This window comes from Eumetopias jubatus, unplaced genomic scaffold (genome assembly GCF_037043125.1).
Source record: "Eumetopias jubatus isolate StellerSeaLion01/CBP00866 unplaced genomic scaffold, mEumJub1_p1.0 scaffold_4, whole genome shotgun sequence".
Lineage (NCBI taxonomy): Eukaryota > Metazoa > Chordata > Mammalia > Carnivora > Otariidae > Eumetopias > Eumetopias jubatus.
The window spans coordinates 98,046,126-98,068,310 of record NW_028274810.1 but is presented as its reverse complement, the minus strand read 5'-3'; the positions used below and the strand labels follow the sequence as shown (position 1 = coordinate 98,068,310).

The window sequence follows — 22,185 nt, the reverse complement described above, 5'->3', positions numbered from 1 at the left end:
AATCTATTATTGAAGTTCTTTGTGTAAGAAGTAATTAACATTGTTATGAAACATCTCAGCTGCCGAGAATGGTGGTATTTTGCTCTGAATGCTAACCTGAATGAGATCAGAGAGGAGAGGAAGCGTTGTACTTGGGACTTCTTGTTACACCGGGCCCGCGATGCTGTGTCTTACACTGACAAATACTTCAGCAAGCTGAAAGGACGCTTGCTTCATGCAGACGACAGGGTGAGGGGACTGTTATCTTCATCGTTTCTTGGCTTCCAGTGGGTACGTGGGGAGGCAGATCGGTTCCCTCCCAGTACTTGTAGGGGTTTGTGAAGGTGTCCAGTTTCTCTGGAGCTCTAAGACCTGTTTTGTTTTAACCCAAACAGGAGGAGATGCGTCGGATTGAGGAGGAACAGAGCTTTGAGGAATTGAAGATTTTGCGTGAACTGGTTCATGAACGATTTCACAAACAAGAAGAACTGGCGGAGGTAAGAAATCCTCTGTGAGAAGATGTGCTCAGACTCACCACGCTCAGAGTGGCTCATTTTGATGTGCTGTGCTTCTCGGGGGGACAGAGAAGAATCAGTGGCACATTACAGCTTGTTTCTGTCTCTGGAGACTCATATTTGTTCATTTCTGGTTGACGCAGAGCCTACGAGAGCCTCAGTTGGATTCTCCAGGAGACTCTCCTGGGGATCCAGAGGCCAGTGGAGGCAGTGGGATGCTCCAGTACCTTCAGTCCTGGTTTCCTGGCTGGGGTGGCTGGTATGGGCAGCAGAGCCCTGAGGGGAGACCAGTCGAGGGGCTGTCAGCAGAGCAGCACGAACAGTGGACTCCCGAGGAGATCCTAGGTAAGGTGGGCGAGGGCCTTCGCTTTCCTGCCCTTGGCTGTCGTGAAGGGAGACACTTGTCTCGTAAAAACTCGTCTGTTATTTGTGCAACAGCCCATGGTATTTTTCAAATAAAAGAAGTAGACATTTGTAAAACAGTTTGTCTCACGTTCATAGATTCAGATGGAGGAAGTTTTTGAGAGATACTTCATTTGCAGCTTCATTGCTGAATTTGAATACTGAGCACAGTTTCAGAGCTGAGAGGCAGCGATCGTAAGAGAACTGAGCAAGTCAGAAGGTTTAAACTCTGAAGCTTGAAGATCAATCCAAAGCCACTCTTTACACCCACACTTATGGCTATCTATTTATATTTTTTAAAAAAATATTTAATTGAAGCAAACATATATAACATGCACACACCATACTTATATAGATCAGTGACTTCCAGAGTCACATACTTCCTGTACAACCTGCACACTGGTAGAGAAATAGAACAAATCAGCACCCCAGAGGGCTTTGTGTGTTTTTTGCGGTCACTGTCCTGCACATTATAATCTTTTTCCTGACTTGTAACACCATAGATTTGTTTACTCATTTTCAAGCGGATGGCTATTGAAATTCAGATTAATTAAAATTGAAAGAAAAACATTCTTTTTTTCCCCTCAGTGACACTAGGCACGTTGGCCATGGAGCTCAAAGTCACCTGTGGTTGGTGGCTTCTGAGCCTGCGGTGCAGACGTAGAGCATTTCACGGTGCTGGGCAGCGCTGTTTATGCTGTACTGTGTCCTGAATCTTCACTTCTTCCCTCACTGGAGAATGAGCTGATGAGATCTTTAAAAATCTTTAAAATTTATTTATTCATGAGAGAGAGACAGAGGCAGAGGGAGAGGGATGTGGGACTTGATCCCAGGACCCCGGGATTACGACCTGAGCCAAAGGCAGACACTCAACCGACTGAGCTGACCAGATGCCCCTGATAAGATCTCTTATAAAACAGTGGGATCATTTTACATTAGGAATGAAGCAGTTGCCCATGACTTTGGAGTTCTTCCTGGGGAAAACTATTAAATAATGTCATCATCACTGTGATCTCTGCGCCTGGTGGTGCTTTTTGAATTTTCCCGTGCATTCCTCTAACATCTTTCCTTCCTCATGCTCAGGCACTGAGGAGTTTTTTGACCCCACCGCCGACGCATCCTGTCTGAGCGCGTACACGAAGCGGGACCTGGTGTTTGCCCGACTGAATGTGCAGCTGCAGCGGGGCACCGTGACGCTGCTGCACCAGGAGCTGGGAGGCCTGCGGATGGAGGAGCGCGCCTTCATGCAGCTCGAGTTCTCAGGTGCTGCCCCGCAGAGCCCCCGGCTGTTGCCACTCTTCCCTGGTGCCCGTGTTTGCTCGAGTCTCCTTATTTGTGGTCCTTACGTTCTAGCAAGTTGCTGTGAGCACAGGATGGTTGAATGCTGAGTCGCTGCTGGGGCAAGGTGGGGGTTGTTGGCGGGGAGATACAGTCTTAGGTGCCTGCGAGCCTCTGATCATAATATTCACCAGCAGATTGGTACAGAACCCTGTGTTAATGTGTGTCTGTGTGTAAAGACAGCTTATTTCATGTATATCGTGGATTCATTAATACTGAACTTGGCCGCGGCACTGTAACTAGGGCCTGAGTGAAGCTTATCTGCTGGAAGGCCTGGCACTGCAGTGTGGAGACCGTTTTAAGCCGTGAAATCACCAACAAAAAGCACAGAAACGCCAACAACTTGGCACTCAGTAGAGCACGAGAGGGGCATGTGTGTGCAGTATGAGCCACGCTAAACCAAGAGGGCAGAGCAGTGTTACCTGGTTCACCCTTAGCTGCGAGCATGCACATTAGGTGGTGTGTTTCTGCTCTGCACATGTCCTCAGAAGCACTGCGAGGATGGATTTCGGGGTTGTAAATAAGTTTTAGTGAGTAGAAGAATTCACAAACATAGAACCCACGAATAATGAGGATTGACCATGTCTGACATGTGTTTGTGACTTGGAATTAAAGGTGTATAAATAACTATGCACATGCTGGTGTTTTTACATCTCACGTATACTTTTATTTTGGTGTATAAAATAGGCATTTATCTCAGTAATTTAAAGGTAAACAACCAAAAAAAAAAAAAAAAGCCAGTTTGTTTGACTTTATAATTGTGAGAGCTGAGGTATCATAAACTTAGTGTGAGCCAGCAGATTGCTTGAACTCAATGGTAACATGCTCTGTTTAGAATTCATTCTGCGAGGAAACTTCTAATATTCTGTATGTCATTATATAGAGAGATTTATATGGACACAACAATATGTAGGTAGGATTTTTAGTTCTACTTTCAACGAAAAAGACTTCATGATATTTAATCGTCCTCTGTAAAACATTATATTTCATACTTTTTAAGATACTTCAGGTTGTCATGGCATACTGTCAAGTCTTACGTTGATGTTTTTGTAGATGTGAAGCTACTAGCAGAATCTCTTCCTCGAAGAAATTCCTCCTTGCTCTCAGTGCGGTTGGGTGGACTGTTTCTTCGAGACCTGGCCACAGAAGGCACCATGTTTCCCCTTCTGGTGTTCCCAAATTCAGTACGTACAGTGGTGGGATGGATGCTCCATCCTGGGTGGGGTGAACTGTGATCTGTCTTGGGCAAGTGACAGGTAATGTTACCGTTCATTCTGACATTTGGTCATCTTGAGACAGATGGGCTGATTAAAAACAAACTGGAAGTCAGTAACGGTTTTTAATTTGTCAGAGAGTGAATGTCGGAGGGATTTCCGGCAGTGCCTTCTTCCTCTCCTTTGTCATGGCTGCCGTGGGGTAGTTTGCTCTGTTTTGGAAGAAAATGCCATCAGCACCACTATTTTCTGCATTTCAAGGTCAATGTTCGCATCTCCTCTGTCTGGAATTCATTTTCATGCATTCTTACCCTAAGTCACTGATGGAAAGTCTCATCTTTTCCGGAGTTCCAAGAGAACCACTTCAAGTTATCTATATATATGTAATCTTTTATATTCAACAGACTTTACTAATTAGATCTTTGATCTCATTAAGTTGGCAGAGATATGATCAGAATAGTTGAGCATTTAGCCACTTGCTCTGTCTGTGATTTTTTTAGAGTGTGGATTGAGGAGAGGCTGGGAGTGCAGCGTGAGAGTCTAAAGGGCCGTACGTACTTCCTACTCATTAAGGAATCATTCATTAAACGCGCTGACCGCAGAGTAGCATACAGTCCATTTTAGCTTAGAGAAGGGCACAGATGAGAGAGGTCAGTCTGCAAGTCCTCTAATCCGATGTCAGATGAGTTTCGATTTGGTTGTGCTAAGCGAGAGTGATGCTGAAGGGCAGAACTTGAGGAAGTGTGTGCATGGCGAACTGTCCTCTCTCACCTGACATTTATGCATTTTGTGTATGTTTTAATAGCAAAAAGAAGTTGGCAGAGTCTCACAGTCTTTTGGTCTCCAAACAACATCTGCAGACAGAAGTGACCATAATCCTGGTAATTTGTCATATGTTCTTAAAACTAATCTTTAGAAATAAGATGATTGCAGATCAGTAGTCTTAGAGGGAGTGTGTCCTGTTTTGGCTCAGCGGTTTGTTGTGTGGATCTGTGTTTGTCTCGGAGTCCGTGTTCTCTGTTAACCTGTGTGTGACCTGTGTCAGCCTGTAGGGCTTCCGGGGCCTGGGTTTCCATAATGGGAGTGAATACAACAACCCAGTCTTGAAGATTCCTGTTGAAAATTAGAGGCAGTCCTCATTAGGGTCTCTGTTTTATAAAATTTTCATAAATGAGAACTAATTGGAAAATAATTTAGAAAATGTCTTTTTTCCAGAATTCCTTACAGCTTATGAAGAATAAGGCGATTGTTTTTGCTGTGTTTCATTTTCTTTCTCTGGTTCTTCCCTTTAGCTGCGGACCCAGATGACCCGGTTTTTGAGATGCTGTATGAGAGAAATCCAGTGCACAGCCATTTTGAGAGGCGGCTGAATGTCAGCACGAGGCCCTTGAACATCATATATAATCCCCAGGCTATTAAAAAAGTAGCCGACTTTTTCTACAAGGGAAAGGTTCATACCTCAGGTTAACTTTTTTGTTTGTTTGATCTTATGTTACTTTCTATAGATACCTTTCTTGTCATTTTTAGTGCTTTGGACAAGGGTTATTATACACCTAAGTGACCTGCTAGTGTCTGGAATCATAAAGGCTTGGAGGGCATGTGGATAGGGTTGTCCTTAGTTAGGGAAACAAAGTAGATGTCCTTGGAAAGTTACTTTTTCAAAAAGGAACCATATCCCTAAATATTTTCTTTGTCTTTGCTTCCATTTAGCATATTTTTAAAAATTCTTCCCATTCTATTAGGATGGTGGTTTCCTTGGCTACCCAGGATATTTTAGGCCAGTGAGTTTAGGAGGAACGTTCAAGAACTTTCCTCTAAAAAAAGAACTTCCCTCTAAATGGCAGGGTCAGTGGTGTGTTTCACTTGTTTGGTGCAGCGTAAAATACTGTAGAACTCATCCTTGTGCTGCTCTATGTCATCATTGCTTTATTCCTGCCTCCCTTTGTGTCCAGGAGAGATTTGAGATAGGAGGAGCGGAAAAAGCACTTTCATTGACAGGGAAGTTGATAAAACAATAGTTCTTTCCTAACGTATCCCCTCTCTCCCTCCTTACAACAATGGAGCTATTTTATTTTATTTTATTTTATTTATTTATTTATTTATTTTTTAAAAGATTTTATTTATTTACTTGAGACAGAATGAGAGAGAGAGCACATGAGAGGGGGGAGGGTCAGAGGGAGAAGCAGACTCTCTGCCGAGCAGGGAGTCCGATGCGGGACTCGATCCAGGGACTCCAGGATCATGACCTGAGCTGAAGGCAGTCGCTTAACCAACTGAGCCACCCAGGCGCCCTTATTTTTATTTTTATTTTTTATTTTATTTACTTTTATTTTTTTAAAGATTTTATTTATTTATTTGACAAAGAGAGAGATAGTGAGAGAGCGAACACAAGCAGGGGGAGTGGGAGAGGCTTTCCGCTGAGCAGGGAGCCTGATGTGGGGCTCGATCCCAGGACCCTGGGATCGTGACCTGAGCCGCAGGCAGACGCTTAACGACTGAGCCACCCAGGCACCCAACAATGGAGCTATTTTAGTTTTTGGTCCAGTTTTTGAGTCTTCATGTCAACAACAGCCATAAATGCTGTGGCTTTATTGCTCTGTCCCTGATAGAATCTAGAAGGCATTTCCTTCCAAATTCCACTTTCTCTTTTAACGTAGTGGTATGCTTTCAAGATTTACAATAGTCTGGGATCATTTGGAAAATGGTTCAAGAAAATTCTAGTAACTTAGGTGCCTTTCCCCCATGGCAGGGCCCCATCATTGCTTCCGGTTACCGTACGCAGTGCCGGCACAGGTGGGAGTAGGGACGGTTGTTGTGCAGATGGTTTTTTAGCTTCGGTGGAAATGTGTGGTGAGAATAGATGTTGCAGTGGTCTTTTCCACCCGGCCGTTTGAAAATACTCACTTCTCGCATGCGTCTCTAATCTTGCAGGTTTTGGTTATCAGTCTGAACTTGAGCTGAGAGTGGCAGAAGCTGCCCGAAGACAGTATAACAAACTGAAGATGCAGACCAAGGCGGAAATCCGACAAACGCTCGATCGTTTGCTAGTGGGTGATTTCATCGTAAGTGGGGCAGGGGGCAGGCATTCCCTCTGTCAGGTTCTTCACCTCCTCTAGTTAAGCATGCTTGTTTCAACTACAAACATGAAGTTCACTGAAAATATGAAATCCTTCTTAGCTAGCAAAAAACAAAATCTCATGGCTTTTACAGTCAGGGTGTCAAGAATAAAAACGAGTGGCTGGGGGCGCCTGGGTGGCTCAGTTGGTTAAGCGACTGCCTTCGGCTCAGGTCATGATCCTGGAGTCCCTGGATCGAGTCCCGCATCGGGCTCCCTGCTCAGCAGGGAGTCTGCTTCTCCCTCTGACCCTCCCCCCATCTCATGTGCTTTCTCTCTCATTCTCTCTGTCTCTCAAATAAATAAATAAAATCTTTAAAAAAAAAAAAAAAATGAGTGGCTGGGACTAGACCATGTTTCTTCCCTGTGTCTGTCTTGGAACACTCTTAAGACTCGTCCATTTTCTAGACCTGATAATTTACAGATGTTTCACTTAAGAGCACCCCCCTTCACTTATGATTATTGGAAGAAAAACGCCTGGAATGGTGCCCCAGTTTTGATTCCCAGGTGTGATAGTCCCTTTGTGATGCTAAGTGGCCAGCTGATGCGAGGATGCCATAGACCAGGAGAAACACCTTAGCAGTTGGGCAAAACTGTCTCTAGCATGGTGGCACGGAGGTGCACTGCTCAGATGCAGCAGTAGGTGGAGAGGGAGAGCCTGGCTCCCTTCAGAGAGCAGAGCCCCTGTAAGCGTAAGGGACAGCAGCAATGTTCCAAGTAAAATGGTACTGACTGTGGTATGGGATGAAGAATTAGTCCTGTTTTTTGTTTCTTGTGTGTGTGTGTTTCAACACAAAGGCAGCAGTTAGTATTCTCTTATCTTAGAGATGTTTCTTTTTGATACCATTTACATAGATTAGCTTTTTACTACATCCATGTATGTGAGGCTAATTTTAGTTTCAGGGAAGAACAGTGAACACACTCATGACTTGGTATTTTTTTTTATATATCAAATGTCAAAGCTTATGGTTTCCACTAAGATACTTGGACATGAAAGTTCATGGTTGCCAATGTCTGTGAAGAAGTAAAAATATTTGAGTTTCTCTGTTTGTTGGAATTCCATAATTTCTACAATACTGTGAGATAGTAAGCCCTATAAATTTAGAAGCATGATGTTTCTCAAACCATGGATCATCACAATCAAAGAGCAGATAACCCCAGTCTAGTAATTTGCTAATTTTTTTTTCCTCCCGCTTTAAACATTTGCCTGTGGTAATGTCTCAAATCCTTAAGCATTGGGATCTACTTTTGTTTTAAACTTTTTGCTCTAATACTATAGACTTTTAAGTTATCCTGTAACGCCTGGGTGTGGCTTTCAGAAAGGCTTGAGCCCAACCGGTAAAGCTGTTTAGCTTTCACAGTTGTGGTTTTGTTATTTATGGTTTATTTTACTTCTACAGGAGGAGAGTAAAAGGTGGACCGTGCGACTAGATATTTCTGCCCCTCAGGTGATCTTTCCTGATGATTTCAAATTCAAGAATCCTGTGTTAGTTGTTGTGGATCTGGGGAGAATGCTGTTGACAAATACCCAAGGTACCGTGTGAATGCGAAGTGGTGAAGACATACCCTGCAGGGGTTGATCTGTCTATGCTTAACCAAGTAAAGCTTAAAAAAGGCTTTTTAGGGGCACCTGGATGGCTCAGTCGGTTAAGCGTCCGACTCTTGATTTCAGCTCAGCTCATGATCTCAGGGTGGTGAGATAGAGCCCCAAGTTGGGCTCCGCGCAGAGTGTGGAGCTGCTTGAGATTCTCTCTCAATCTCTGTCGCAAAAAAGAGGGCTTTTTATGACCATTTAACCCCAAAGTTCACTTGTTACTTCTTTTATGATAGCTGCATTGGGATACGTTTTTAAAATGGACAGTTTAATTGTTATTGGGTTATTGACAGAATCATGCAATTTACTGTTACCTAATCCCAGAACGTTTTCATCATCCTGTGAAGACATTCCAGACCCTTCAGCTGTCACTCTCCATTACCCCTTCTCCTATGCCCTGCCAACCATTAATCTTTCTATCTCTGTGGATTTGACTATTCTGAACATTTCATATGAATGCAGTCACACAATTGTGGTTTTTTATGTCTGACTTTTTTCACTTAGCGTTAATGTTTTTGAGATTTATCTATGTTGTAGCTTGTTGTGCTTCATTCCTACTTGTGGTTGAATAATATTCCTTTGTGTGAGTATACCACATTTTGTTTATGCATTCATCAACTGGTGGACATTTGGGTTGTTTCTGCTTTTTGGCCACTACGAATAATGCTGCTGTGAACATTCGTGTACAGACTTTTGTGTAGACATATTTTCAGTCTCTTGTGTATACTTCAGTGTGGAATTGCTGGGTCATACGGTGACTTCATTTTGAGGAACTGCCAGATTGTTTTCCAAAAGGGTGGCACCATTTTACTATCTTACCAGCAATGTATGAGGGTTTTAAATTTCTCTAAATCCTTGCCAACACTTGCTGTTATCTGTCTTTTGGATTATAGCCATGTTTTTTTTTTAATGAGTGTGAAGTGGTATCTAATTGTGGTTTTTATTTGTATTTCTCATGCAACATTTTGGATTTTAAGAAACACTATTTCTCAGAACTTCATTTCAGAAATAGAGGTTTAATTTATTTAGGGATATTAGGGACATAGATAAAAAGAGACTCCTGGAAGGTTATTTCATTACTGTTACTAGATCCAAAAAATATTTATTGTTTACCTTGAGATGGGCAGGAAGAAAGAGGATTCATGGGGTAAGAGATTGAGGAAGCTTCTCAAATAATCTCAACCTTATCTTTACTGAGGAGAGCCACCCAAAAGAGAAGAGGTAGAGGATTCGAACAGGAGTGGGAAAGTTTGGTGCTACGGGGAATGTTAAAAGGGAATTAGATCTGAAGAAAAGGATCTCACAATCCCGGAAAGCACCTACTTGAACTTGTAAACCATAAACATGGAACAGAGACGTGGGTGACAGAACCCAGTGGTGTGATTTTGTAGTTGACTCAGCACTGAGTGGTAAAAGACTGGACTTGTGGAAGTCTGTAGAAGAGAAGGGTTGAATTGTGAAGTCAGGCTCGAATGTGACGCTGAGCAGTTACTGCTTGCAAGCACTGCTCTGGGCACTCGGGGTGTTGTTGAGTAAGGCAGGTGAGACCTGGGTTCCTTTGCAACATTCCAGTGGGGGAACAAAAGGAACATAGAGACAAATGCAGGGAAAGGCAAACAGACAGCTGATGATGGAGAGTGGTGCAGGAATGGCTGGTGAGAGCAGCTTGTGACGGGGTAGGGAAGCGGGTCATTCGTTGGTTTCTGCTCCCTGACCTGTGTTCTGTTGTCAGCGGGCCTCCATCTTTTCTCTTTTGTGTTTTGATTTCAAAATTACTAGATAAGTTTACATTGAATAAATGGTAAAATCAGAATATCATGCGTAGAGTTTTCATCCCTGTGTTTTTTTAAATTGGGGTTGGTTGATTCTCTCTTGTTCCTTAATTATTACATTAAAGGAAAGAGTAAGAAAGGAGCAGACGTATACTTTGAATCTTCTCTTTTTTATCTGCAGATGACTCCAAGAGGAGAAGTGGGGATGGGCTAGCATCTGAAGAGAACCAGTTCAGTGATGATGAATATAAGACGCCTCTTGCCACACCTCCGAACACCCCCCCTCCTGAGACAAGCAGCGGCAATGGAGGGAAAACACCTCCATTTTCTGGGGTTGGATTCAGCGCAGAGCAGCTTCAGGCCCATCTAATGAGCACGAAGATGTATGAGAGGTACTCCTTGTCATTTATGGACCTCCAGATCATGGTTGGACGAGTGAAGGACAATTGGAAGCACGTCCAGGATATTGATGTGGGACCAACCCACGTGGTTGAGAAATTCAATGTTCACCTACAGTTAGAACGTCGGTTGATTTATACTTCAGATCCCAAGTACCCCGGAGCTGTGCTCTCAGGCAACCTACCAGACTTGAAAATCCACATCAATGAAGATAAAATATCTGCTCTCAAGAATTGCTTTGCTCTCCTGACCACCCCAGAAATGAAGACTTCGGACACTCAGTTAAAAGAGAAGATTTTTCCCCAAGGCGGGCAGCGGGGAAGTTTGCAAGACTCAGTAATGAATTTAACCCAGAGCTTTGTGATGTTGGAGCAGCATACCCGGGAGGTTCTGGTGGAGTCACAGCTCCTCCTGGCTGAATTTAAGGTGAACTGCATGCAGCTTGGTGTTGAGAGCAATGGCCGGTACATTTCCGTGCTCAAGGTGTTTGGGACCAATGCTCACTTTGTGAAGAGGCCTTACGATGTTGAGGTCTCCCTGACTGTTCACGGATTGCTCCTGGTGGACACGATGCAGACGTACGGTGCTGATTTTGACCTTTTGATGGCTTCACATAAGAACTTGAGCTTTGATATCCCAACAGGAAGCCTCCGGGATAGCAGGGCCCAGTCTCCTGTCTCTGGATCCAATGCGGCCCACCTGACTAATGCTGCCACACTGAATGACCCATCGACTGCGGGTGTTTCACTTGACAAAATTCTCACCAAAGAACAGGAGTCCCTCATCAAATTGGAATATCAGTTTGTGAGTTCAGAGTGCCCGTCGATGAATTTGGACAGCACTCTTCAGGTGATTTCATTACAGGTGAATAATCTGGATATTATCCTAAATCCAGAGACAATTGTGGAGCTGATTGGTTTTCTTCAAAAATCTTTTCCCAAGGAAAAAGATGATTTGAGTCCTCAGCCTTTAATGACTGATTTTGAAAGAAGCTTTAGGGAGGAAGGAACTTATCAAGCCACATATGAACAGAACACCGAGGTTGCCGTGGAAATCCACAGGCTTAACTTACTGCTCCTTCGGACAGTGGGGATGGCAAATGGCGAGAAATATGGCAGAAAAATTGCGACTGCAAGTATTGGTGGCACCAAAGTTAATGTCTCCATGGGTAGTGCATTTGACATGAATGGTTCTCTCGGCTGTTTGCAGCTTATGGATTTGACACAAGATAATGTTAAGAAGCAGTATGTTGTCAGCATTGGGAGTTCCATAGGCTATGAAAATATCGTCAGCGACATTGGCTACTTTGAATCTGTGTTTGTTAGAATGGAAGATGCGGCCCTCAGCGAAGCTTTGAGTTTCACCTTTGTTGAGAAGTCTAAACAGGAGTGTTTTCTCAACCTCAAGATGGCTTCCTTGCATTATAACCACTCTGCTAAATTTTTGAAGGAGTTGACGTTGTCCATGGATGAGCTGGAAGAAAATTTTCGAAGTATGCTGAAAAGCGCAGCTACCAAAGTCACTACGGTACTAGCTACCAAGACGGCCGAGTACAGTGAGATGGTGTCACTCTTTGAAACGCCAAGGAAGACTCGGGAATCCTTTATCTTAGAAGAGAATGAAATGTATGGGTTTGGCCTCTCTGGGTCTCATTCTGACACCGTAAAGCTAATCTTGAACATAAACATTGAATCCCCTGTTGTGTCTATCCCTCGGAAGCCCGGGAGTCCTGAGTTGTTGGTGGGACACTTGGGACAAATATTCATCCAGAATTTTGTGTCAGGAGATGATGAGTCCAGAAGTGACCGTCTGCGGGTAGAAATTAAAGACATTAAGTTATATTCTTTGAATTGTACCCAGTTGGCAGGCAGAGAGGGTCCTGGGTCTGAAGTAAGCCGGGCATTTTGTTCTCCTTCTGGGTCTGCCAGTGCCAACAGTCAGGAGGAAGCTCATTTCACCCGACATGATTTCTTTGAATCTTTGCATAGAGGTCAAGGTGAGGAGTGTAAATCTTTTGTCTCATTTTGTCAAAATATTCCAAACCCAGCGTGTGTGGTACTTTGCTTAAAACAACAACAAAACCCTTTTCTTTTAGAATTATCCCCAGTGAATATTTAAGAAATCAAAATAGAATTTTAATACCATGCTTCATATCAGGTTGGTATGTTTTCAGTTTTCCCCATTGGATACCAGATTTGACAAAACAAGAATTTTTTTTTTTTTAAGTGGCCCCTTTTAACATTGGATGAGTGCCCATTTACAGGGATGCTTCAAAGGGTGGAGTCTGTTAGAGTATTATTTAATTTGGTCAAATACATCTGATTTTTTCAGTTGTAAGCTGTAGATTTTTGTTAGTTAAATATTGTAGTCCAGGTTAGCTGGAGGGGTTGACAAAAGTGGAATATGAAATTTAGTCTGTGGATGTTACATTTTCCTTTCAGTATTCTACCATCTTCTGTAATGGATTGGTCCAGGGTCCTAGGAATAAAATGCGTGTATTTGTGTCCTCAATCTGATCTGCTAAAACCAAACAGTTCAATCTATTAGTCTTGGCATCCACAGACATCTGGTGGGCCCTAAAGCCTGGCTTTACTTATTGGTGAAGAAATTCATGCCTTTGAGAATTTCTCCATCTGTGGTTCTCAGATGTTAATTCACCAATTTACTTACATCCTTACCTAATGATTGCTTTTTCTGCTTGGGATAAAAGATGTTCACTCAGAACCTGATAATTGTTCTCGACTTTGATGTAGGTCCAGTAAGAGGGATCAATCTGTAATTGAAAGCTGGGTAGGGAAGGAGCAGTTCAGTTTGGAAAATGCTGGCTTGGGAGGCTAATAAGAAGCTTAGAGACCTGGCCTGGATTGATGTTTGCAACATCGTATTTTGAAGCCACCAAATGGAGCGTGTCATGAAAAATATTGTTTCATTTTGTGTATAAATTTATATTGTACCTCTGTTTGCTATGAGGTTTGAACTTGGTCTTGCTATGAGTTTGCACTCAGTCGTAGACCCCAGGTGCCACGCTGTTCTGCCCTTTGGGTCTAAGGGTAATGCATGGGCTCTATTTTATATACCCTACACTTCAGCAACAATTCAGTAAATATTAGTATTTCCAATCAGTCATTTTCTCTCTGTCATGGCAGCTTTTCACATCCTGAACAACACTACCATTCAGTTTAAACTGGAGAAGATTCCTATAGAGAGAGAATCTGAATTGACTTTCTCCCTTAGTCCAGATGACTTGGGAACTTCTAGCATCATGAAGATCGAAGGGAAATTTGTCAACCCAGTTCAGGTAAACACCTGTTGATTTTCATGTCTGGGCAGTTGAAGTCCTATATTTACTTTATATTTGTTATCATATTAATATGTTCATATCTTGTATATTTGTATATATAAAATGTGAGAAGGAAAATACGTAAATTCAAAGAGACATTGTGACTGTGTCTATGACTGTTGGTAACTTGTTCTGTGAATGTGGAGCCTTTTCATCGTGTCCTTTCATCGCTGGGGAATCAGTCTTATTGGCCCTCTTCATGTGGAGGAACTGTGAATTCTATAGAGAGAGGAGGCAGATCTTTAATTCCGTTGGCATTCAAAAACAAGCAGTTATTGCTTAAAAAGTCAGAGCCTGTCTTTCCCAGGAGGATCTAGTTCTTGTCATATGTGGCTCAGCCTGTAAAACAATCTGATTATTTGAGCTGTTGACAGACCCTCTCAAGGGAGACTTAGTCTTGCCCTCTTTGAAATGAAATGGGCCAGGATAGGGATTTTGTGTGTGTGTGTGTGTGTGTGTGTGCGTGTGCGTGCACACGCGTGCACATGCTTGTGGGTAGTGAGTATGCCTGTGTGTGTGGTGGGTACATGTGTATACAGCTGTCATCCTATTTCCTTCAAAAGTGTTGTTTTTCCTGCTTCCACAGGGACGAGCGCAAAGAGCATATCATTATAAGACAGCAGGGACAGGCAGGATCTTAGGACCGTGGATCCTAGCCTGGGGCAGTAACTGGTCACTAGTCTGTATCTGGCAACTGCTCTGGGGTAACTCAGGAGTGCTCTTCACAGAACATGTGTATCTTTTGGCATCAGTGATTCCTGAATATGGGTCCCTGGGTGAGAGAACTTTCCTCAAAGCCTTCCCGTCTTGGCTACACTTTTGCATTACCAGTAGTGGCTACTAGGGTGACTTTTTCACCTTAAATCTAGCATATGGCATGAATTCCTTTGGATTATGTTGACTTATATTCTTATGGTTACCATTCACTTACTGTGGTTTTTGATGAAACTCTTCTAAAAGTTACAATTAATTTGATAATTTTAAAATACTTTTTTTTTAATTTTAATTTTTATTTTTTTTAAAGATTTTATATACTTATTTGACAGAGACAGAGACAGCGAGAGAGGGAACACAAGCAGGGGGAATGGGAGAGGGAGAAGCAGGGGCTTCCCGCTGAGCAGGGAGCCCGATGCGGGGCTCCATCCCAGGACGCTGGGATCATGACCTGAGCCGAAGGCAGACGCTTAACCGACTGAGCCACTCAGGCACCCCTAATTTTAAAATATTTTATTATGAAAAATTTAAAACATACACAACAGTGGAATAATTTAATGAACCTCATGAACCCATCATTCAGATTCAGCAGTTATCAATATTTTGCCACATTTGTCTCATTTCTCTCTCTCTCATTTTTTGGGGGGGGTATGGGGAGGGTTAGAGGGGGAGAGAGAGAGAGAGAGAGAGAATCTCAAGCAGGCTGCTCGCCCAGTGCAGAACCTGACTCAGGGCTTGATCTCACGATCCTGAGATTATGACCTGAACTGAAATCAAGAGTCAGATGCTCAACCGACTGAGCCACCTAGGTTCCCCTTTTGGTGAACTATTTTAAGGCAAATCCCAGAGTCATACCATTTTTACTGCTATGTATTTGGAATGTATCTCTATAGACCACATGCATTTTCTTACATAACTATAATGGTATTGTCATGTGCAAATGAGGATTCCGTGGTAACATCATAAATTTTAATCCATTTTCAGATTTCAGAGACATTTTTGATTATTTAAAAAAAAAATGTCTTTTCACTTTTAGTTTTTTTGAATCAGGATCCTAGTGAGACCCTGTACATTGCGTTTGCATGATCCGTTGTGTGGGTCTTGGTTTAGTTTCCCTCTCATTTTTTCCCCCACCCTATTATTGCGTTGTGAGAAGTAGGTCAGTTGCCCTGTAGATTATCCCACATTGTGGATCTGGCTGTTTGTTTATGGCATCACTCAACTTGTTCTCCCACATTTCCCGTAAACTGTACCTTAACTCTACAGGTTTAACTGGATTCAGGTTCTTTTTTTCTTGGCCAGAACACTTCATCGTTGGGGCTGTGTGCGTCATACTGCACTATATCAAGAGGCACATAATGCTTGGTTGTCTCTGATAGTAATGCTGAAACTGATGATTGTGTGCAGGTGCGAGAACCCGGTCTGTCCATTGTAAAAGTCCCTGGCGGTCCTTCATATAAGGGCTTCTTCCACGGATGAGGTCTGATGGGATACACTGGTTCATTGGGGTCTGTAAAACAATCACTTTCCAGTTGTCATTTCCTTTTTTTTTTTTAAAGATTTTATTTATTTATTTGAGAGAGAGAATGAGAGAGAGAGAGCATGAGAGGGGGGAGGGTCAGAGGGAGAAGCAGACTCCCCTCTGAGCAGGGAGCCCGATGTGGGACTCGATCCCAGGACTCCAGGATCATGACCTGAGCCGAAGGCAGTCACCTAACCGACTGAGCCACCCAGGCGCCCACCAGTTGTCGTTTCTGTATGTTTGCAATTCCTCTGTTAAAAAATTGCCAATAAGTATATAAAAACCTTGTGTGAAAAAAAATTTTTTTTTTAAATTTTATTTATTTGACAGAGAGAGACACCGTGAGAGAGGGAACACAAGCAGGGGGAGTGGGAGAGGGAGAAGCAGGCTTCCCGTCGAGCAGGGAGCCTGATGCAGGGCTTGATCCTAGGACCCTGGGATCATGACCTGAGCTGAAGGCAGACGCTTAATGGCTGAGCCACCCAGGCGCCCCTTGTGTGAAAAAATTTTTAGTAAGTTATAATTAAAAACAAAGCGGGAGAGGAAACATAAGTGATCTTGGCTTATTATTATTATCATTACAAAGCACTTTCTGTTTGTTTAGCTGAACTGAACAAAGGTTATTACGCCAGCAGGTGATGATCAGTGAGTTGTAGAACCAGGAGTCTTGTTTCTCAGTCCTGTGGTATCACCACATTGGGCTTTTGGCAGTATTCCCATCCATTTCTGCAGTTGTTTTTGTGGGGTTAGAAAGAGTGATTTTACTGATTCAGGCCTACAGTCAACAGTACTTACTGAACACTGATTGTTTAAAGATTATTTTTTGGGGTACTGGGGATTGTGTAAAGATTATTTTGTGGGGTACAGGTTGCTGGTCTTCTGTCATCCGATTAGTTAAGATAACTAAGTGAGGTAATGTACGTAAAGTCCCTAGCCGAGTGTCTGGCCCCTAGTAGCTACTCTAGAGTGTGGTTTTGGTCCTCTGTCCCTGCTCACTCAGAACATTGTTGGCGTTCACTGAGGACAGAAAAGAAACAGAAGGGATAGTCCCTGCTGTCAACTAATTTATTACATCTTGGGAAAACCCATAAGCATCAACTCTGGAAGTTTGTGGGCAGTGCATCTGAGTGCAATTCATCATAGTGGTGGAATAACTGAATTCTTCTCTTTGACTACAGGTGGTGTTAGCAAAGCATGTGTATGAGCAGGTTTTACAAACGCTGGACAATCTCGTGTATAGTGAAGATCTGAATAAGTTTCCAGTCAGTGCTGTCTCCTCACCTTGCCCTAGTTCTCCTCTGCCTTCCCTCAGTACCAGTGGAGAACCTTCCATTGAAAGGAAGGAGAATGGATTGTTCAGCCACTCCAGGCTTTCTAACTCTTCTCAAAAGTCCTTGTCTCTGAAGGAAGTGAGATCTTTTACCCAGATTCAAGCCAACTTTTGTATTTCAGAGCTTCAAGTCCAGTTAAGTGGAGATCTGACTTTGGGGGCCCAGGGTCTTGTGAGCTTAAAGTTTCAGGATTTTGAGGTGGAATTCAGTAAAGACCATCCTCAGACTTTATCTATTCAGATTGCCCTGCGCTCTCTGCTGATGGAAGACTTACTGGAGAAGAATCCAGATTCCAAATATAAGAACCTGATGGTGTCTCGGGGAGCCCCTAAGCCATCTAGTTTAGCACAAAAAGAATATCTTTCTCAGTCTTGTCCTTCGGTATCCAATGTGGAGTATCCTGACATGCCTCGGTCTCTCCCTTCCCACGTGGAAGAAGCTCCTAATGTCTTCCAGCTGTATCAAAGACCCACCTCGGCGTCCCGGAAGAAGCAAAAGGAAGTCCAAGACCAGGACTGTCCCTTGACCCCACCCCCTTCTCCAACAGTAGATGAGCCCAAGGCACTTGCTGGAAAGAGTAAATTTGATGATTCCTTGGTACATATCAATGTCTTCTTGGTGGATAAGAAACATCCAGAATTCTCTTCCAGTTATCACCGAGTTAACCGGAACATTGATGTTGATTTTAACTGCTTGGATGTGCTGATCACGCTGCAAACCTGGGTCGTGATCCTAGATTTTTTTGGAATTGGCTCCACTGCAGACAACCACGCAATGAAGGTACTGCCTGAGGACGTTCTACAAAACGTCAAGTCAGAATCAGATGCTCTCCCGGAGTCTGAACTTCAGGATCCAGTTAACACCAAGCTGGACCTCAAGGTATCACTCCCCTTTGGCTCCTTGAAGTTCTATGAATGAATTTTGCTTTGTTTATTTAAATGCACTCATTGTTCATTTACCCTAGGAAATAGATCCTGTTGACAGGGGAGCTATATATGGTCTTTTGGATGTCTGTTAATATTTTAGAAAAGGTTTTAGCATAAATCTCATCTGGAGGCTGGGAGAATAAATGGTTTAAGTAACCTTTTGTCTTTCCTTTGCGTTGTGCAGTTCAGTGGAATGCTCTGTTGTCTTGGGAGTCTCAGGTTGCTGGTCTTCTGACATCCAGTTAGTTAAGATAACTAAGTAAGGTCATGTACGTAAAGCCCCTGGCCGAGTGGCCCCTAGTAGCTACTCTAGAATGTGGCTTTGGTCCTCTGTCCCTGCTCACTCAGAACATTGTTGGCTTTCACTGAGGCAACAGGACAAGCACTGAGAAAGAAGTCTCACGTCAGACTGCCTGGGTTTGAGTCCTGGCACTTTTGCCATAACCTCTGGCTGTGTGGCCTTGGGCACGGTTTTTAATTCTTCTCCCCCAGTTTTCTCATCGACAAACTGGGGGTGTTGAGTGGTGCCTCCATCATCGGGATGTTGCAAGGATTCAGGGAGATAACTACTTGAGCAGGGCCCTTTGCACAGTGCGTGGCATGAAGTGAGCATTGAGCGAACGAGAACTTGTATAGTTTTGCTATTATGTGGATTACCAGACTTATAACTTGTCCTTGGTACTCCTACTGTGGATGTTTAAAAACACTTAAAAAAGGTAGCGTTCGATTTTAAGGTTATTCTGTTCTGTGTGCTAGCATGGTAAGTTGTGTAAGCAGCCAAGTTCCATTGATCATGTGGGGGCACGTCCTCGGAGCTGGCACCATCCAGAGCCCGGGGCCCCCTGCAGTGACTGATGCCATCTCTGCCTGGAAGGTGAAGTTCTTCATCTCCTTGTCATAGCGAATGTGGACTGGTGCTTGCTGCTGGGGAGCCATCAGGGAGGAGAATCATGTTCAATCCAGCCGCTATCTTCTTTCCTTAGCTGGCGGGAGGCTGCATTCCTCTAGAAATAGAAGAGCTTTGGGGGCAGAGTTGGGCCCGAACCAGTGTCACCTCTCCGGCTCAGTGTCTGTGGATGAATGCTATCGCAGCACTGTTTAGCCAGATGAATGGCAACGGGAGAGGCTTCAGCCATTGTTTTGGACTTGATTTGTTTGTAGCCGTTAACTTTCATCTTGCTGTGCGTGTAATGAATGGCCTCAGGAACCCTTCAGTGTTGGGTGTGGAAGTGCTCCAGGGGGCTTTGCACAGATAGAGGTAGCTGGCTTCACAAGAGAACAACACTGGATAATGCCCCTTGGCAATGGGCTGTTTTAGAATTTTTGAAAACATTTTTATTGTGAAAATTTTAAAACATAACACAAATAGTTTAATGACCTTCCATTGACTTTATTCCTTTGAGATTCATCACATTGACTTTATTCCTTTCCTTTTTTTGCTGAAGTATTTTTTTTTTTTAAGATTTTATTTATTTATTTATTTGACAGAGAGAGAGAGAGAGAGAGACAGCGAGAGAGGGAACACAAGCAGGGGGAGTGGGAGAGGGAGAAGCAGGCTTCCCACTGAGCATGGAGCCCAATTTGGGACTCGATCCCAGGACCTCGGGATCACGAACTGAGCTGAAGGCAGATGCCCAGCGACTGAGCCACCCAGGTGCACCTTTGCTGAAGTATTTTATTTTATTTTAATTTTTTTAAAGATTTTATTTATTTATTTGAGAGAGAGAGAATGAGAGATAGAGAGCACGAGAGGGAAGAGGGTCAGAGGGAGAAGCAGACTCCCTGCTGAGCAGGGAGCCCGATGCGGGACTCGATCCCGGGACTCCAGGATCATGACCTGAGCCGAAGGCAGTCGCTTAACCAACTGAGCCACCCAGGTGCCCTGCTGAAGTATTTTAAAGCAAATTCCAGATAAATCATTTTACTTCTTCATGCTTCTGTATTCGTTTCTAAAAAATGTGGACATGTTCTTACCTAACCACATCTCACTAAATTAATGAGGATTTCTTGGTATTCTATAACACTCACCAGTCCATGATCAGATCTTTCTGATTATCTCAGTAGCCCTTTGACTGGTGGATTATAGAGAAATGAATAGTTAAGAAACTTCATGTCTTCCCTGTGATCTCTGCAAGTCATTGGAATACTTTGCTTTGTCTACAAAAGGGGGAGAATTAAATAAAATGACATGTGACTCTTTTGAATGGGAGTTCAGATGAGGTTCCCATGTTACATTTGCTGCCCTATCTCCTAAATCTCTGTTAATTGAAGAAGACCAGTCTTTATTCTCCCCATGGCATTGGCTTGTAGAAACTGGGTTGGTGTCCTGTGGAGTATCCCACATTCTGGATTTGTCTTCTGGTTTCTATTTGGGGCCACTTGACTTCTTTGATCTTCTCATTTTAGAAATGGAAGTTAGCTCTAGAGGCTTCCTCAGATTCAGGTTCAACTTTTTGTTAACGCTTCATAGGTTGCGCTGGGTGCTTCCTGTTGCGTCATGTTTGGGGGTATGCAGCATCTGGTTGTCCCACTTTTAGTGACACTAGGATTCGTGCTAAGAGTGGGTCAGGTGGTGACAGCTGGATTCCTCTAATCAAAGCATTTTTAGCCCCACTATATTTCTTTTTGGGTGAGTAAGTGACTGGAGGCTTTCTGTTTCCCTCTTTCATGATAATCTCGTTTCCTTGAGACCTGTGTGTCTGTGTCAGCAAGCTTTCTGTGGACTCCAAGGTCACCGCACCTAGAATAATCCCCTCCTTTTTTCTCTGCCTTCCTCTACAAATGTTCCTCTTTCTTCCTTCCTTTCTTTCTTTCTTTCTTTCTTTCTTTCTTTCTTTCTTTCTTTCTTTTTCTTTCTTTCTTTCTTTCTTTCCTTTTCTTCCTTTCTTCCTTCCTTCCTTCCTTCCTTTCTTTCTTTCTCTTCCTTTCTTCCTTTCTTCCTTTCTTCCTTTCTTCCTTTCTTCCTTCCTTCCTTCCTTCCTTCCTTTCTTCCTTTTCTTTTCTTTTCTTTTCTTTTCTTTCTTCCCCCATCTTTTTTTCCTCCTTATGATTCATCCAACTTTAACTGAGCACCTGCTTAGTGGCGGGCCCTGAAGATGCAGGGGTGAGTCTGGCACTTGGATGCAGTGAATGTGAATTGAGGTTCCATCCTTTCCTCTCTTCCTTCTCCCCAACCCATCTCTTATCCGCAGTGATGACGCTAAGGTACCTGTCTCAATACATCCTAGATATGGAAGTCCTTTTAATATTTGAAACGACAGTGTTACAATGCAGGATTTGTTACAAGGAATGTGGTTCCTAAGAGAGGATTTTGGCATTTTTCTATTTCTGCTTGTTCCTCGAAAAGAAAATCTTTGTGGTTCTTAGGCAAAGTCCCAGTTGGTCAGCAGAGCCTTCTATTAAGTAATGTCTAGTCATTAAACAGGATTCTAAATCATATTTATCATTTTGCTTGGACAGATTTCTTAGGGTAGGACTTAATGAATCTCTGTGAGTGATTACATTCAAATTACAGAATAGTGTAAAATGAAAAACAAATGCAAAAATGAGAAACATTGTTTTATAACGTAACACGTTTCACTGATGAAGTATGGACAAGGCGAGCACAGAGAAACCACAGAGGACCTGGGTTTTAGGTTGTCTGGTCGAGCCCCTTTTTCATCAGCTCTCTCCTCAGATTGACTGATAAAGAGAGCTAAAATGACATTGGCATCCACAGAAGCGTTACCTTCATATTTCCTGAGCCTTTCCGTATCTTCCTCAATTTGGTTCTGCTGTTTGCCTGCCACATGCCTTTTCTCCCCCAGTAAGATCTTGCTTGCTTTATCTCCCACGTTCTTAGGTTCATTTGCTCTCTCTCGTGCTGAATAAGACCACCAGTGAGCTTGCTAAAGCGAGTGTATCCAAATTAGTGGCACACCTGGAAATGATTGGTAAGTGGGGAGAAATCAAACTTGGAAAACCTGGTAAGAATTTGAACCTCCTGCTCACAAATCTAATTGTCTTCACATGCAAAGTAAGGTGA

At 43.1% G+C, this 22,185-nt stretch overlaps 1 protein-coding gene across 3 annotated transcripts in view; it reads left to right on the top strand.

The window, feature by feature from the left end:
- VPS13D (vacuolar protein sorting 13 homolog D) overlaps window positions 1-22,185 on the top strand; it is a 243,374-nt gene that overhangs the window by 22,244 nt on the left and 198,945 nt on the right. For all 3 annotated transcript variants that reach the window (XR_015768017.1, XM_028108376.2, XM_028108375.2), the window contains exons 10-22: window positions 60-228; window positions 375-476; window positions 638-839; window positions 1,980-2,159; window positions 3,288-3,418; window positions 4,254-4,329; window positions 4,741-4,911; window positions 6,380-6,510; window positions 7,964-8,096; window positions 10,111-12,324; window positions 13,475-13,626; window positions 17,083-18,114; window positions 22,003-22,093. Coding sequence is in view for 2 of the 3 variants with exons in the window: in XM_028108376.2 (XP_027964177.2) it covers window positions 60-228; window positions 375-476; window positions 638-839; window positions 1,980-2,159; window positions 3,288-3,418; window positions 4,254-4,329; window positions 4,741-4,911; window positions 6,380-6,510; window positions 7,964-8,096; window positions 10,111-12,324; window positions 13,475-13,626; window positions 17,083-18,114; window positions 22,003-22,093 (4,784 nt within the window). In the remaining variant the exon portion in view is untranslated. The remainder of the gene's footprint in view (window positions 1-59; window positions 229-374; window positions 477-637; window positions 840-1,979; window positions 2,160-3,287; window positions 3,419-4,253; window positions 4,330-4,740; window positions 4,912-6,379; window positions 6,511-7,963; window positions 8,097-10,110; window positions 12,325-13,474; window positions 13,627-17,082; window positions 18,115-22,002; window positions 22,094-22,185) is intronic.